Raw genomic sequence first — 18,405 nt, forward strand, 5'->3', positions numbered from 1 at the left:
TATTTTTTATTGGAAATTAGCATTCATAAGCATCAGTACAAGACATAACTTATTCCACAGCTGTTTTCCACATTTTTGTTTTTTAAAGGGTACATTAGAAAAAAGAACCACAAAAGAAAAATAAATACAAAACAAAACAAAAAACATAGTATTATAATAATATATAATAATATATAGGGAGGCAAAAAAGCAGAGAAACAGAAACATTAACAATTATGCTAATAATACCAATACATAAATAAACACAGGAAGCCAAGTATGCTCATTAAAAAAATAAAAAATAAAAAAAGATTTAAAAAAATACCTTAATAAAATAAAGTTTGCTATATTTTTCTATTTATTTTACCTCTGCTGCTGCTCGTTAAGAGATTAACGACCAGGAACAGAGGATCCCTCCAACACATCTTCCTCCCCTGTGATACATTATTCATACTGGGGCTGGGCTGGAGGACCCCTGAGACCCTCCACACACACACACACACACACACACACACACACACACACACACACACACACACACGCACACACACACACACCCTTCTCTCCTCTGTGACTGGCTGTATTTTCTTTCTCCACATCGACCTCTCCTCCGTTTATTTTAAGTCTCAGCACCATGGTGACTCTCTCTCTCTCTCTCCCTCTGACTTTAACACTAACACACACACAGCGTTTGGTTTTTCTGTAAATTATTTATTTATAATATTACGTTTGCGGCGGTGAGCTCAGTTCACCCTGAGTCCCGTCTGCAGGCGAGCCATGTGCTGTGGGTGTGGCTGAGAGAGCTGCTGAGGCTGTGAGGGTGAAACCGGCTGGAAGAGAGAGACGAGATGTTTTCTAACTGTTGTGTTGCAATAAAACCATCTGTTGTTTGTCTAAATACCTGCAACGACCTTTGTTTTTAGTCCACAAGTGAAGGATGAAATACCTGCCTTATGGTTAGTTTAATAGCAATGACTGCAACAACATGATTTTAAAGGTGAAATTGTTTTTATTGCAAAGTAGGTTTGCATATACAAGGATTTTTTCCTCTGATTTGGTGCACAACAATAAACACAGTGCAGAAGACCTAAAATAAAGAAAAAAAGATAGAAAATAAATGAAAAAAAGAAATACCTAAATAATAACATAAAATAATCTATTATAATCTAGATTTTTTTAACCTTAATAATAATAATAATAATAATAATAATATTTACAGTATTAGTTAATAATAATAATAATAATAATAATAATAATAATAATAATAGATGGATAGAAAATAAATGAAAAAAAGAAATACCTAAATAATAATATAAAATAATCTATAATATCTAGATTTTTTTAACCTTAATAATAATAATAATAATAATATTTACAGTATTAGTTAATAATAATAATAATAATAATAATAATAATAATGATACAGCACCTTTTTAAACACAGATTAAAAATGCTTTGCAACAACTTAAAAAATAAAATAAAATGTTTGAAATTACTGCAAAAATGCAAACCATTTGTTAAAATGGTAAGAAAAAAGTAAAGAAAAAAAAAGAAAAAAAGATAGAAAATAAATGAAAAAAAGAAATACCTAAATAATAACATAAAATAATCTATAATAATCTATATTTTTTTACCTTAATAATAATAATAATAATAATAATAATATTTACAGTATTAGTTATTATTATTATTAATAATAATAATAATAATAATAATAATAATAATACAGCACCTTTTTAAACACAGATTAGAAATGCTTTGCAACAACTTAAAAAATAAAATAAAATGTTTGAAATTGCTGCAAAAATGCAAACCATATGTCTGTTTTTAAAGTGGATGAGCTGTGCAGTCATATATAAAATATTGACCAGGGTATGTGTGCAAAAAAATATCACAGTACAAAGTCCAAAGAACTAGTGTATGTGGAGAGATATTTAATATGTGTGTTAATGTAACAGATAACGTCAGAAGTGAATCAGGAAGAGAGATCAGAAGATGGAAGGAGTAGATTTAAAGGAGAGATGAATGAGGAAGGAGGAAGTTGTCCCGTTTGTTCGTCTGGGTCGGATGTAATAAAGTCACCAGAGCCAATTAAATCTCCCAGACGAGCGGAGAAGGAGAGATGGAAGTGAATTGGGGAGCGGATGAGAAAACACTTAAACCATTTGTATTGAACATGTATTTATAGCATTTTTAAGACGTATTTTAAGATGATTTTACTTAATCTCTTCCTAATATATTTACTGTTATCCACCAAAACACCAAGGTAAAATCCTAAAAAACCTAAATGTCAGTTAATTTGCCAGTTGTTGGTATCTGATTTGTTCTCATTTCTCTCGAAGCGATTTACAGCCACCTCTATGATTTAAATAAGATAATGTTATCATTGGCTTGAATAGTTATGAAATTAAAGATTCAAATCTTACAGTAAATACATACTTTTTTGCTTTAAGAAAGAAGGTCTAAAATATGGAGCAAATTAAAATAGAAAACTATATTTTTCAAACACTTTTTCCCTGTTTCCATGTAGCTAATTTCTCCATTTATCTGTTTTGGTTTGTAATGAATGTCTAAAATTTAGAGTCGTTGTTAAAATCACACCTTTCTTCCAGTTTTGGTCAAGAATGTAGTTGATTTTGTGGGTTATCTGTTTTTTTTTTATCTGTTATTTATTTTGTCCTGAATCCGCCAGTCATCCTAGGCTTGTTTTGATAAGAAATCAAAAAGTTTTTAATTTAGTGTAATTTTTTGTTCTTTTATATTTTATTGGGAATATCACTCAAACTGGTGGTGGAATTTCATTATTAAATAAACACCTTTTCCCAGTTTTGGTCAAGAATGGAGTTAAATTTGCAGTTTATCTGTTTTTTGTTAGCTAAAATTATAGTTCTACATGATATAGTTATAATTTCCCCTCCCTGTTTGTGCTGGTTTCCCCCCTTAAATGTGGATACAGGAGATACAGAAAGGAGCTTAAACTTTTAGAGGAAAAGATTGTTAAGAGGGGGAAAGAATTGGGAAAAACTAAATTGCAGGACTCCCCAAAGAAGAATAAAATCTCACATTTCGGCTTCTCTGTCTGAACATTAGTAGTATCTGCAGCATCTAGATGAAAGTGGGAGAAACTCCGGCCTCGCTGTGTGACTCCAGCTGATAAAACAGCTGCTGCGTTACATAAAAACCTCTTTCCCTCCCTTTAATCTCAAAAAAGACAGATGAATGGGATCCCGTGTTAACCGTCTCCTGTCTGACTCCAGACTGCTGATTCATAAGCTGCCGGCCAGCTTTGAATCATGAGATCAGTGAGGATTAGACGTCACACACGATGTTAAACAAGATGATGTGTGTAACGTGTGCATGCTCTGAAACCCAGAGATGTTTGAAAACCTGCAGCTGAGCTCTCACGGATTAAAGGACCGCATGTTTGTTTTCATGTGTGTGTGTTTCTGATGGACTGAAGCATGCCATATTAACTGAATATACACAGTAACAGACCCTTCTCACTGCTTTAACACAACAGATTCTGGATTACCCTTATCATGTTTAACAAACCAAACAAATTATTGCAAATGTTAAACATTAGTTGCCTAAATTCAGTCTTCTAACAGTCAGAATTTAGATGGATAGATAGATAGATAGATAGATAGATAGATAGATAGATATATAGATATATAGATAGACAGACAGACAGACAGACAGACAGACAGACAGACTTTATTTATCCCAAGCTGGGAAATTACAGTGTAGCAGCAGCATTACACACAGAGACAATAACAACACAATTAAATAAAAAGAACAACCTAGGCATACTTCAAGCAATAAAATATAAAAATACAATAAAATACAATAAAAAATAAAGTGTCTAAAGAAGGAGTATGTATTAAGTAGTAGAATAGAATTCCAGTGCAGAATAAATATGAATATACAGTATAAAAATGTTGGTGCTATGAAACAAATAAGGTGCAATTTGCTTTATTGTCCAAGTTTCTTTTCACGAGCAAGGTCTCCAGCTGCAGGCCTGTAAATACTAATGCTGTAGTTCATTTATTTTATATAAATCATTTAATAGTTTCCATATATTGTGTATTGACCAAGTGGATCACTACACAGGACATCACCTGTCCACTATTAATATTTTTGTGAAAAATTCAGTTTTTTGTAATGTTAACTGTAATGTAATGTTTCCCAGCGACCCAAAATTTAATATCAAAATGTATCACTACACAGAACACACAGGACACTCCTGTCCACATGTGAAAACTGAGTAAAACCGAGATATACACTACTGGTCAAAAGTTTTAGAACACACCAACTTTTCCAGAATTTAATTGAAAATGATGCAGTTTAATGTCTCAGCGTACTCTGAAATGAATGCACATTTGCAACATTTAAAATTCTTTATTGAGTATGATAGTGTTTTGAAAGTAAAAAAAAGATTCAAAATCACATTTTATGTTGGACTAAAGGACTAAAAAAAAGACACAAAATGACAAAAAAAGACACCAAAAGACACAAAATGACCAAAAAAAGACACAAAATGACTTACAAAGACATGAAAAGAATTAATAAATGGACAAAATAGCCCAAGACTCCATAGAGTTAAGTTGTTAACCCATTTCTTGTTCCCTGAAAAAGGCCTACTTGTATAATTCTGAAATGTACATTATTTTCCAGTTTTGGTTCAGCTTACCTTTTTTTATTTACCTCTGGCAGTTCACCACTTACCTTTGGACCCTTTCAAGCTGTTCATTTGACTTGAACTGCTTGAATTTCAATAAAAAACTGGAAAAATTGGGGTGTTCTAAAACTTTTGACCGGTAGTGTATATAATTATTAAAAGACAAATAAAATCTGGATTAATATTGGCTCCTCAGTGTGAGTTTGTAATTGTACAGTTGATTTGTGTAGAACATCAAATACAGATATTTACTTTGTGTGTGTGTGGTTTTTAGTGTGTGTGTGTGTGTGTGCAGTCACGTGTCCGGCCTGCCTCCCTGTCGGCATCTCTGCAGGAAAATGACCTATTTACTGTGTAATTAAGTGCACACAGCTCTGTTGTTGAGGAGAAATAAGAGAGTCGCTGTCATTCCAGTGTTTTCAATCTTCTTTTGTGATTATCAATCGAGCCACTAATTTTTTATTTATTTTTTTTATTTTATTTTATTATTATTATTATTATTATTATTTTAATTTAATTTAATTTTTTTAATTTTAATTTTTTTTTTATTTTTAATTTTTTTTCCTCTCTGTTTTTGGTGTCTGTCTCGGCTGTTTGTAAGTGTCTGTATTATATGTTGAAAAATTAAAAATTAAATAAATACTTTAATAAAAACAAACAAAAAAAAAAAAAAATCAATCCAGCCACATTTGTGTTGCATCAATAGACACAAATCACTGAAACATTGATACCAGATACAGAGTTAAAACTTATACCTTTACTTTTATAGTTTTGGGGCTTTAAATGAATCACAATGTCTCTCTGTTTAAAATGTGATCTGTTTATTGTAAAGCACTGTGCTTTGAAATATGCTTAATTATGTTATTATTTTTATATTATTATTGAGCAGATCTGTAAAACAAAGTTTCTCTGCAAAAAAAAATCATGCAAGAGCACCAATTTATATTGTGTGCAAGAACAAAAACAACCAATTAGTTGATTAATTTAGTAGGAAAGGTGTTTAAGCCTAATTTCCATAGATTTTCCTAGAAAGGAAGTGATGTGTTATGAACTTCAAATAGGATTGTGTACTAATTATATAAATATAAACAGGGTTGACTTGGCACACTTCCTAATAATTAACTCTAATTAATCAGTCTTCTAATCAGTGCACAGCAGGTCGGCTGAACATGCAACAAGAAAACATGCAGAGCAGCAAAGTTTCAGCTCTGCAGGAAAATCATCCAGTTGACTTGGAAATATTTAGCTTTTTATTAATAGTTTACAGATTAACTTCAGTTCAAACATAAATAAAATCAGCAATAGTGGTTAACTGAGGTAAAGAAGGTCATTTTTTGTATAAATGACTTTGAAGACATGATTTATTTAATGATGTGTGACTCACCAAGACTTAATACTATCATCCTGGAGCATTACATGGAGGTTATGAACAGATCAATAATAATTATTGATCCGACTCATGTGATCATCATTACTGATGTCATAGTTCTCTGTTAACATGATGATCATCCTCTTGTCATGTTCACCTCCCTCCTCCTCCTCCTCCTCCTCCTCCTCCTCCTCCTCCTTCTTTCCTCTTCCTCTCCTCCTCCTCCTCCTCCTCCTCCTTCTTTCCTCCTCCTCCTCCTCCTTTCCTCCTCCTCCTCCTCCTTCTTTCCTCTCCTCCTCCTCCTCCTCCTCCTTCTTTCCTGTTCCTCTCCTCCTCCTCCTCCTCCTCCTCTTTCCTGTTCCTCTCCTCCTCCTCCTCCTTCTTTCCTGTTCCTCTCCTCCTCCTCCTCCTTCTTTCCTGTTCCTCTCGTCCTCCTCCTTCTTTCCTCTCCTCCTCCTCCTCCTTCTTTCCTGTTCCTCTCCTCCTCCTCCTCCTTCTTTCCTGTTCCTCTCCTCCTCCTCCTCCTCCTTCTTTCCTGTTCCTCTCCTCCTCCTCCTCCTCCTTCTTTCCTGTTCCTCTCCTCCTCCTCCTCCTTCTTTCCTCCTCCTCCTCCTCCTCCTCCTCCTCCTTCTTTCCTGTTCCTCTCCTCCTCCTCCTCCTCCTTCTTTCCTCTTCCTCTCCTCCTCCTCCTCCTTCTTTCCTCTCCTCCTCCTCCTTTCCTCTCCTCCTCCTCCTTTCCTCTCCTCTTCCTCTCCTCCTCCTCCTCCTCCTTCTTTCCTGTTCCTCTCCTCCTCCTCCTCCTCCTCCTTCTTTCCTCTTCCTCTCCTCCTCCTCCTCCTTCTTTCCTCTTCCTCTCCTCCTCCTCCTCCTTCTTTCCTCTTCCTCTCCTCCTCCTCCTCCTTCTTTCCTCTTCCTCTCCTCCTCCTCCTCCTCCTCCTTCTTTCCTCCTCCTCCTCCTCCTCCTCCTCCTCCTTCTTTCCTCTTCCTCTCCTCCTCCTCCTCCTTCTTTCCTCCTCCTCCTTCTTTCCTGTTCCTCTCCTCCTCCTCCTCCTCCTTCTTTCCTCTTCCTCTCCTCCTCCTCCTCCTCCTCCTCCTCCTCCTTCTGTCATGTGGCTGCTGATGTCATCTATTTCCTGCCCGATGACCTCATCATGACACGCCTCACAGACAGGAAATGCTTTACTCACACAGAATAATTCCCAGGGAGAGACATAAGGAGCAAGGAAAAGCAAATATAGTAAATAAATACATATACAATGACCATCAGTTTTATAAAAACGTAAATAAATGCTTTGAATTTAAAGCATAAACACATTACATTCAATTTTAATAGTAAGACTGTAAATCAGTGGTTTCCAACTTGTGGATTTGGACCCTCCAAAGGTCCTCAAAACAAATCTCAGAGGTCACAACATGATTAAATAGAGAAAATAAGTAATTTTGCATTAAGTTGTGTTTACATTTGTCTTTGATCTTTGATCTTGAATGGTGTTATCTTTTAATCCAGTTGAATACAGAATTTTCCACTTTGTGGACCTTTTATGAGCCAGCCGGGACCTTCTGACTCCTTTAGAAACTTTGACTGAATCTGTGTGTTCTTCATGGAGATTAATGATGTTTTCAGACGTTGAACATCAATGAGCAGCTCAGCGCAGCGTTCATGAACATTAATGATGGTGTCTGAACAGCCGAGGATTAGAGCTCAGCGTCTCTCTGCGCTCCGTCTCGGGGAAACTAGAGTGCGCTCAGACTTTTATTAAAACTCAAAGGACCACTTATTACTATTATTATTACTAGAGATGCTCCGAGCTAATCCGAAAGGTCGTATTTCAATCATGTGTCTGGATAAAATGTGTTGTTGTTTCTCCATTTGTGGGATGTTCTTGCATCTTCTTGCTCACATTTATGAGCCTGCAGCACAAGCATTTTGCTTTAATATATACACTACTGGTCAAAAGTTTTAGAACACACCAACTTTTCCAGAATTTAATTGAAAATGATGCAGTTTAATGTCTCAGTCTACTCTGAAATTAATGCACATTTGCAACATTTAAAATTCTTTATTGAGCATGATAGTGTTTTGAAAGTAAAAAAAAATTCAAAATCACATTTTTTGTTGGACTTAAGGACTAAAAAAAGACACAAAATGACCAAAAAAAAGACACAAAATGACAAAAAAGACACCAAAAGACACAAAATGTCTTAAAAAAGACACAAAATGTCTTAAAAAAGACACAAAATGACTTACAAAGACATGAAAAGAATTCAAAAATGGACAAAATAGCCCAAGACTCCATAGAGTTAAGTTGTTAACCCATTTCTTGTTCCCTGAAAAAGGCCTACTTGCATAATTCTGAAATGTACATTATTTTCCAGTTTTGGTTAAGCTTACCTTTTTTTATTTACCTCTGGCAGTTCACCACTTACCTTTGGACCCTTTCAAGCTGTTCATTTGACTTGAACTGCTTGAATTTCAATAAAAAAAATGGAAAAATTGGGGTGTTCTAAAACTTTTGACCGGTAGTGTAGGTGAAAATAACGGTGCAAATGTGAAAAATTATTTGGGCTCAGTTTCACAAAACTGCAGCTTTTGTAACAAACATCATGTAGCAGCGTTTATCCGGCACAGGGCGTCACTTTACCGGTTGAAATGCAGCTCATCATGTCAGTTTCAGGATCAGAAACATAAAATTACTATACAATAATTCCAATTATATAGCCTGACCCTTCCAATTAAACTTTTATTCATATCTTATTATTAATTTAAGGTAAAACATTTGATAGTTTTGAATGAGGACCTTCAGTTTTTGGACACAGAAGCTCCAAAGTATTCAATGTGCCTGAGACATATTTTATCACCACTTTATATCTTCTGCTGCTTTGTTAAAAGGATAGTTCGGATAATTAGAAGTGGGGTTGTACTTATCAGTAGTTAGTGTATTGTCTGCAGTAGATGGCAGCCCTGCTAAAGTTTATGTGAAGGGAAACTGAAGCTGATAACAATGCTCTTTTGAAAAAACCACCAGACTCCATTGACAAAAACACTAATTTAACCTCACAGAACACAGGAGTTTCTGGTTTACTGTTAGATTAGATTTTCCTTTATTAGTCCCACAACGGGGAAATTTCCAGTAAAACAGCAGCAAGGTGGAAAGCAAGATAAAGAGGAGCTTCAATAAAAATAACAATAAAAACAAACAAGCAGTATAAACAAGAAATATAAGAAACATATTAACAATTTAACAAATAAAAAATATAAAAAAGAATGAACGAATTACAATTTAAATCAGAATAAATTTAAAAACTATTAACAATTTAAACAAAAGGAAGAAAAGGTTCATTTAGTGTCTGGTACAACTAAAGGTACATTTGTTTGGACAAATATGATGATAACAACAAAAATAGCTGATAAGAGTTTAATTTAAGAGTTTTTTGTCATTACCATAAAACCATGAAAAATGTCTAGATAGCAGCTCTTAAATTAAACTCTTATGATCTTTTTTTGTTGTTATTATATTTGTCCAAATAAATGTACCTTTAGTTGTACCAGGCATTGAAAACAATGGTCTTATAATTTTTTCCATGACTGTAAGTATCCTTAGTGTGTTTTTTATGTGACTTTTATGAATGTGAACTAATTCTTTAAAAACTTTACTGTAGTTAATATACCGATAATAGGTCAGTACCTCATACAAGAACCTGGTCTCACAGGAATCCGTGAAATAGCCACGGATTCGCTTAACTCAAAATCCGTGGAATAGCCACGGAATCACTCAAATTTCCGTGAAACTGACACGGATTTCGCTACAATGCAAGTTAATATTTGTTCCTATTGGTTTGTTTCAAGTCACGTGACTTTCAAGGTCCCGGCGGTCAGAACAAAAAAACATGGCGGACAGTTCTCTCATTTTTAGTGAAAAATCAATATTTTGACTTTCTGCATAAAAATGGATTTTGATCACATTTCTAGCGAGAAATATATGTTTTATTTTCTAAATATTTACTCAGTGAATGTACATAATCACTTTGTATGTTGGAATAGCCACGGGATATGACTGGCATTAACTTGCATTGTAGCGAAATCCGTGTCAGTTTCACGGAAATTTGAGTGATTCCGTGGCTATTCCACGGATTTTGAGTTAAGCGAATCCGTGGCTATTTCACGGATTCCTGTGAGACCAGGTTGCATACAAACTCACTTAGAAATAATCAGAACCATCCCTTTAATCGTGGAAATCTGAAGTTTGTCAGTTGATAGCAGGTTAGTTTTCAAAACTCTGGCACTGGATGTGAACGTCCTTTATCTTTCTGCTCATCCACAGTGTGTTTATACTTCACTGGTAACGTTCCAGCCTCTTCTCGCTCCTGTCCTCTGTTAAACTGGTCTGAACTGGGTCACCATCATTAATCCTGTCAGGCAGGTTGAGTTTATCACCGACTGCTTTGTGTTCTGCTGCTCCACTGACATGGTTTCTCTGCTTCACTGCTGCTGCTGCTGATCAATACAGAGGCTGAGTCAGACTGCTGCTGGCTACTGGCTCAGTGTGTGTGTGTGTGTGTGTGATACAGATAAACCAACACATTTTAATGGCATTATTTTAATGTTTTTGTCATCAAACGTCATAGTTAACCCTCTATGGTACGCATGTGGCATATGATGCCAGTTAAGAAATCTGTCTTAAAATAGACTAAAGTTTTTGTGGTTTGTTGCCCATAGGCAACATTGTCCCATAACGGTGCTCAAGTAAAAAAAGAATGTTTTTAAAATTAATTTTAACACCATTTATTTAATTAACATGTGTAAACGATTCAAAAAGTATAAATAAAAAGATAAATTACCACAGCAGCAGGTTCAGGTGACAAATCAATGGTTTATTTACAAAAACAGATATCGCTGTTTTTAATTTTATTCTTTGTCCTGTCAACCAAGGCTTGTTTTGATAACATATAAAAAGAAATAGTTTATTTTTATTTTTATTGTGTGGTCAAAGGAATATCAGTCAAACTGGTTGGTGGTTTATCATTTTTAAGAACAACTTTTATTTGTTTTTTCTAAATTAACTTTTTCAGTTTTTAACAGAAATTCCTGATTTCAAAGCTGCAGCTTTTTTTTTTGCACACTGGATGTTAAATTTAACTTTTTCTTTCAGGAAATTAATAGGCAATATATATATTTTTTTTTTGTAGTATTCTTTTTTTTCTCCTGAAATGGCTCTTTATGTTGGTTCACGCTGGAAGCTGCAGACGGAGCTGGATGCATATTTTATTCAGAGAAAAGAGGATATGAATAAAACATTTTATTTGTCTGTTCGCTGCGTCGGGCCGCGCTTAAAAGGATTTAAAGCTACAACTGAGATGAAGGGGAGCACACACACACACACACACACACACACACACACACACACACACACCGGCAGTGTGTGTGCAGTGCCATGCTGTGTCAGTCATGAGAGAGACAGAAAGAATAACAGTGGAAAGAGAGAGAAAGTGTGAGAAAACAAAGTATTGATTGAGAGAAACAGAAAGGAGAGGGTTTGTCTTTTCACGCAGACAGAAAGAGTTTGTTGTTGTCATCCGACAACATGTTTGAACTTCTGCCTCCTCATATGGAAGTCTGGATTACTCCATCTGCTTTTTAAATATGGGATTATTATGTCTTTAAAGGCCCGGACAGACGGAGAGGTACGCTTTTTTTCCAGTATTTTTTATTTTGCTATAGAAGCAGCTTGAGTTTCAGAGTTCTCAGTTGCAGTGAGAACATTTTTGCAGAGTGAGGACTTCCCTCTAAATGTTTTAAACTGCTGCTTTGTGCACAGTGAGGCTGTACTTACACACATTTATTTCCTGCAAGCTCCCAGCTCTTGTCCAAACTTGACATGTTTAACATCTCAGCTTTAGTGAAACTTTTCTGACCGCAGTTCTCCAAATATCATCACACTTGTTATGCAAGCAAGGCCACACTGTAAAAAATGTCTGTAGATTTTACGGTGAAAAACTGCTAAACCATGACAGTAAAAGACGTAAAATGATAAATTAGTTAAATCAGTTTCAGTAACAATGAAACACCGTAAATGTATATATCAGCCAAAACAGTATGTTTTACTTCTTTTTAAAAAAAAAATACATTACTCTACTGTAATATTCACTGGCACTGTGTTTGTGTCAAAAATATACTGTTATATATAAACAAACTTGAATATCATGAATAAAGATGAAAGTGGCAAAAGACAAAAACTCAAATTTCTGAGAAAAATAAATCAGATATTTTTTAAGATTAAAACCGGTACATTTACGAGTAAAAAATAAAAATATTTTCTGAGATTTTAGATGCAAATTTAAGTGAAAGCAACTGATATTCTGAGATAAAGTTTTAATGTGTAAGCCATCACTGTAATTTTTGCATTTATCTTTTGTAAAAAATACTTTTTCTAACTGTTAAATGTTCTAAACACAATATCTCTAACAAAAATATACTGTCATATTTAATAGTAAAATCTTATGAAGTATTTTCTTGTCAATTATATGGCAGAACAGAGTTTCTTTTGATGGAAAAACTCTTTATTTATACTGTAAAAAATGGAATAAAATGGCCGTAAAAAAATATATGTTTTATTTCCTAAATATTCACTCAGTGAATGTACATAATCACTTTGTATGTTGGAATAGCCACGGGATATGACTGGCATTAACTTGCATTGTAGCGAAATCCGTGTCAGTTTCACGGAAATTTGAGTGATTCCGTGGCTATTCCACGGATTTTGAGTTAAGCGAAATCCGTGGCTATTTCACGGATTTCTGTGAGACCATGTTGGTTTTCTCACAGTCAACTCTCACTTTGTGAGTAAACGAAAGAGGCCGTGGGTCTGATTCGTCTTCGTGTCCTCATTCGTTGTCGTGGTGATACCAACACTTCTTCACCACTAATGCAGGGGAGATTACCTGTATTTCAGTAGGCTGTGGTAGAGGAACAGGTACAGGATTCGTTTTTGGGAACAGAATCTTTGAAGTTGGGATCATTTTCTTAATACTGTCCAAGATGGCAAAGGGCAGGTTGTCCAGGTGTCTGTCCGTGTCTATTGGACCTCCTGGGTTCAGCTGTAGATCGTTGAACTGGACAGGATTGACCCTTTCCACTGCAGTCTTGTCGTTGTGCAGGAAGGAGAGGTCCTGTGGCTCTGACTGTGTCTGATAGAGCTGCTATCTCTCTGCTCACAGCCTCAGGCTACGTTTACATGATGACGGTCTCAACAGAAGACGCAAAAGTGGCGTCTCGTCTTCACTTTTTATTCCTCGTTTAGACGAGCGTTTTCAGGAGGAAATCTGCTGCATACGGTGACGCAAAAGTGTGTGAAATGTGATTGTATGCAGCCAGGCAGCATCACTTAAAGCCATAAGAGCATCTTTGGGCATGCAGAAGTTTTCACGCCACACATTTTCATCAGCTACTCCTTCCACAAAGTTCTCCTCCATCACTAGATCTCCCAGGTCTCGTTCACAGCCGTCTGGCTCCTCCCACCAATCGCTGCATCCAGAATGTGATGGAGGTAATTCCAGATCCTTCTCTGTTCACTAATACTATCTGTACATATCCTGGACATTTGGTGGAAAGACTCCTGTAAGTTTATTAGAGCTGCCAGAGCAGCTTGAAGGTCCCACCATGGAAATAATCCCACGTTTCTTTATTTCCTGTCCTGGAGCATGTATGTGACGTAAACACATACGTGACGTGAGCAGATCAGATCAGAGTTTTGTGTCTTGTCAGTGTAGACGACACGCTACGGAGGAGAGGATTACACTTTTACACTTTGGAGGGTGGTTTCAGATTTTTGCGTCTTTAAGCCCCAAAAACGCCGTCACCGTCTAAACAAAAGGCACTTCACATAAAATATTTTGACGTTTTTACCCGCGAGCGTCCTCGTGTAAACGGGGCCTGAAAGAGCTGCTATCTCTCTGCTCAGAGCCTCAGTCTTTGTCTTCATCATCTGACTCTTCTGCTTCTCTTCCTCCCTCACTGCTCTTCCTCTTGGAGAAACTTCTGAAGCATCAGGAACTCGTCCTTAATCCGCCGCTCTGTGTTCAATGTCTCTCTCTGTTTGATCAGAGCTCAGTTTACTGCACTCTAAGAACTCCAGTTCCTCATGTAAGGGTGCCAGAAGTCCCAGAAGTATTGCTTTGTAATCCTGAGCTGCCTCATTGATGGGTTCCAATTTGTGGTTCTTGTGAGAACTTGAATCCAGGCAGACGACACAAACTGGCTGCTGATCATCCAGACAGAAGAGTTTGAGCTTCTCGGAGTACAGGCTGCAGAGGTCTCATGATGAGGCTGCACGACAGGAGGACTGGATCTTTAAAGATTTCAAGGCAGACAGAACAGCAGAGAGGAGAGTACTTTGGATTTTTAGCTGGAGTTTATAGATTTAATGGACTGTTAAGTGGATGAAGGGCAGATATACTGTAACTAAAGCCTACTTTGTGAGTGTGAAAAGAACCAGTGAAACCTAATTGTTTTACAGTTCAGTCCAGAGAAATCCAACCAAGCTTTAATTTGCTTTTACAATGAAAACATTTTGTTTAACAGTTTTATCTAATGAAGTAATAAAGTGTTTGATGAGCCTATTGTATGAAAATGTATGTATGAATGTTATATAAAGATACAAAAATATTCATATTCATATTTTCTCTGTCAAGGCTTTAAAAAGTACTAAATATGATTTCAGAAAGTAAGCAGCAACCCTGATAGAGATATATCATGAAAGTGTCAAACTGGATCATTTAGTTTGTCTGTCTTGGTTTGATTTCTTCTTTTTATGCATTTGTTCTTTGCAAACATGTTTGATTCAAGAAACTGTTTTATTCATGAAATGAAATACAAAATGAATCAAAAATACAGTAAGATTCTCCTCCAACCATGAAGCCATCGTCTCGCTATAAGAGAAGCCTCAAACTGCAGATTTTAAACACTCTATCAGTCCAGAAAGTTTCCTGAAAGTCCTAAATGCTTTGAAGAGCTGGACTCTCCTAGTATCTCCTCTAACTATTTTTAAAACTCTTATTTTTATACTCTTCTTAGTTTACTTCCTGTTTCTCTTTCTCTCTCTCCTTATCTGTGACTCTGACTCTGAGCAGCAGCTGTTTCATGACTTCTGCTGTACATGAAGGTCACAATGATATTTATATCTGTGTGTGCGTGTTTGTGTGTTCCCACAGTTGGACATCAGACATTAGACTCAAAGGTCACACAGTAATCCAGCTCTGTGATTGGCTCATCACTCACTGCTGCTGGCTTCCTATTGGTCAGGAGGCTTTATGGAGTGAAAATACTGCAGCAAGACTTTAACTGGCAACTAATCAGCTGCTTTTACTGATTTACTGTTTGCTCATATGATCTGTTGATTTGCATATTTGCACGACTTAAAGGACTATACTGTTGTTTACTGTTTGTTACGTTATTTGCTTATTCATTAGAAGTATGGTTTGTTTATTCTTTAGATCAGATTATACTGTGGCTGTGATTTATGTTGATGATGTCAGTTACATCCAGTGACGGAAAGTAACAAAGTACATTTACTCAAGTACTCTACTTAAGTACAATTTTGACTTACTTGTACTTTACTTGAGTATTTCCATTTTATGTAACTTTATACTTCTACTCCACTACATTTTAGAGGCAAATATTGTACTTTTTACTCCACTACATTTAGCTGACAGCTTTAGTTACTTTACAGGTCGAGATTTAACATAAAAAAATACATTTAAAGTGATTTGACTTGTTGTTTTTTAATTAAACCTTGTAACAGTATATTAAATAGTTAAAACGATCCCTAACTTGATCAAATTACATTTGATTATTTGTGCTGCTTACATAAATACATCATAATATTAATCCAATAATATACTTGATATTAATAAAACACTCTGAGTGGGTCCATTCTGCATAACGTGTACTTTTACTTTTGATACTTTAAGTACATTTTGATGCTGATCACTTTTTACTTTTACTTCAGTAAGTTTTGAATGCAGGACTTTTACTTGTAGTGGAGTAATTTCACAGTGTGGTATTAGTACTTTTACTGAAGTAAGAGATCTGAATACTTCTCCCACCACTGGTTACATCTTATTTTTAACTTTAGTTACAGCGATTTAAAGCTCAACCCAAATGGACATAATAAACTATTTCATACTGCATTCAATTTCAGTAAAAAGCTGTTATTCCCACCCATCTTCCTCCAGTCAATAGTTAATTTACTTTGCTGAGATTTTAGAAATGCTGACATCTTAAGTACAGTTTATTGTTATTACTTAAAACCTGCTCTGTTGAATGAGTGGCAATGCTGATATTGCACATCTACAGTATCTGCTGTGTCCAGATAATCACAATCTGGTCTTATTGTATAATATATATGGGCATAATAGTGTTTCCTGCAGGTTTGTTACCTCAATAATGTCAGCAACACTTTATCTAACATGATGATTTCTGCTCTCTGCTTTTATTTATTCAGTAGATTTTAATAATAATCTATTGTGGTAATATTCTTAAGAACTAAAAGTTAATTGCTCTTTGATAGGCTGCATATAATTATGTTTTATTATCAATATATCAGTGCATAAATTGCTCTTAAAATTACAATAATATCGCAATAATTTCTGGGAAAATATATCGTCTAACAAAAATAGTTATTGTGACAGAATTATGTACAGACTGACCAAAACAATATTTAATTGTGATTCTCTTTGGCTGATTTTATTTTCAAATTTCCTTATTCCCAGTAATATTTTTCACCTTTTCATTGCCAGTTACATTTTGCTGATAATACTTTGATGCTTTTACTTGAATATGGTTTAAATGCAGGTAGTATTAATACTTTTACTGAAGTAAAGGATCTAAATACCTGTTTCTTCTCTAAATATCTCCCTTCTGATTGACCTATACATCTTTTTTTGCTATCTCTCTCTCTCTCTCTCTCTCTCTCTCTCTCTCTCTCTCTCTCTCTCTCTAAATTTCAATGCAATTTTCAATTAAATTGGCTTTATTGGCATGACGTTACAATGTATATATTGCCAAAGCAAGCATCAGAAAAAAAGATAACAAGATAAGGAAAGCAATATTTACAATAAATTATTATATTCAAAAGAAAAGAAAAACAAACTAACTAACTTTGCTATGTTATTAATATTATTACTATTATTATTATTATATATACTGTTGCTGCCATTACTATTATTACTATATACTGTAATATACTACTATTATTATTATACCGGCCTTACCGGCCTTATTTATTATTATTATTATTATATATTATATATCATATTATTTTATTTAAAATTACCTCATTTATATTTTTCATTTTATTTATTTTTATATTGTTTATTATCTATTATTACATATTATATTATATATAATTTATTATATACTGTACTATTATTATTATTATATACCGTCTAGTCACTATAGCATTGTTGCATCATATCACCAGTTTAATTATTACCATCATCTGCCAACCAACCTACCAACTGATGTTCTTCTTTTTAACTTCTTAAGTGTTTTTGTTCTATTCTGTGTTTTTTTCTATTGTTGTTTTTATTTATGCTACCTCAGTATTTTATTCTATTGTATTTTATTGTACTTGAATACCGGACTGCTGTGACAACCGAATTTCCCTTCGGGGATGAATAAAGTAATCTATCTATCTATCGATCTATCGATCTATCGATCTATCGATCTATCTATCTATCTATCTATAACAATAAAAGAAAGCAATATTTACAATTTTCTCTCTCTCTCTCTCTCTCTCCAGTTCACTCCAATGAGGCTCGTCCACCCCCATTAGTGATCCTGTCCGTGTCCGTCTGTCACCATGAGCATCGTGGCTCTGTCCCCCGTGGCCCCCGAGCCTCCGTCCCCGATGGTCACCTCCGTCACACCCACCCTGGACCCTGACGCCTCCAGCTCCCCCGCTGATGTCACCACGCCTCCTCTCTGCCCCGACCAGGAGCTCCAGGCCCAGGACGGAGCCTCCTCGCCCGGCCCGGGCCCCAGCCGGGGGGGAGGACCTTACCTGGGCCGAGACCCCTCCCACAGGTACACTGTAAAAAAATAATCTGTTTAACGTACGGCAAAATACCGACAGCTTTGGTTGCCAGAACGTAAAAAATACAGTGAACGTATGTAAATGTAAATATCAGCAAAAACTGTAATTTATACTGAATAATCCCATTACTTTCAGGATAATTGTTTCATCGTGGTATTTCTCCATTAACTTTGCATGAAAATTTTATATTTTTACAGCAAAACTGTGTGTTTTCTACAGTTTATGGCGGTAGAATTTAAAGTTTTAAACTATTCTTTGATTTACAGTAATTAAAAGTATCACTACGG

The 18,405-nt window shown here is 35.3% G+C and overlaps 1 protein-coding gene across 1 annotated transcript in view; it reads left to right on the forward strand.

Moving 5' to 3' along the window:
• The window catches only part of akap6 (A kinase (PRKA) anchor protein 6), a 296,322-nt gene that overhangs the window by 31,444 nt on the left and 246,473 nt on the right, over positions 1–18,405 (forward strand). The window contains 1 exon segment of the mRNA XM_059352817.1: positions 17,825–18,108. Coding sequence (XP_059208800.1) covers positions 17,885–18,108 — 224 coding nt within the window. The 5' untranslated portion in view covers positions 17,825–17,884.

Source organism: Centropristis striata, chromosome 16 (genome assembly GCF_030273125.1).
Source record: "Centropristis striata isolate RG_2023a ecotype Rhode Island chromosome 16, C.striata_1.0, whole genome shotgun sequence".
Lineage (NCBI taxonomy): Eukaryota > Metazoa > Chordata > Actinopteri > Perciformes > Serranidae > Centropristis > Centropristis striata.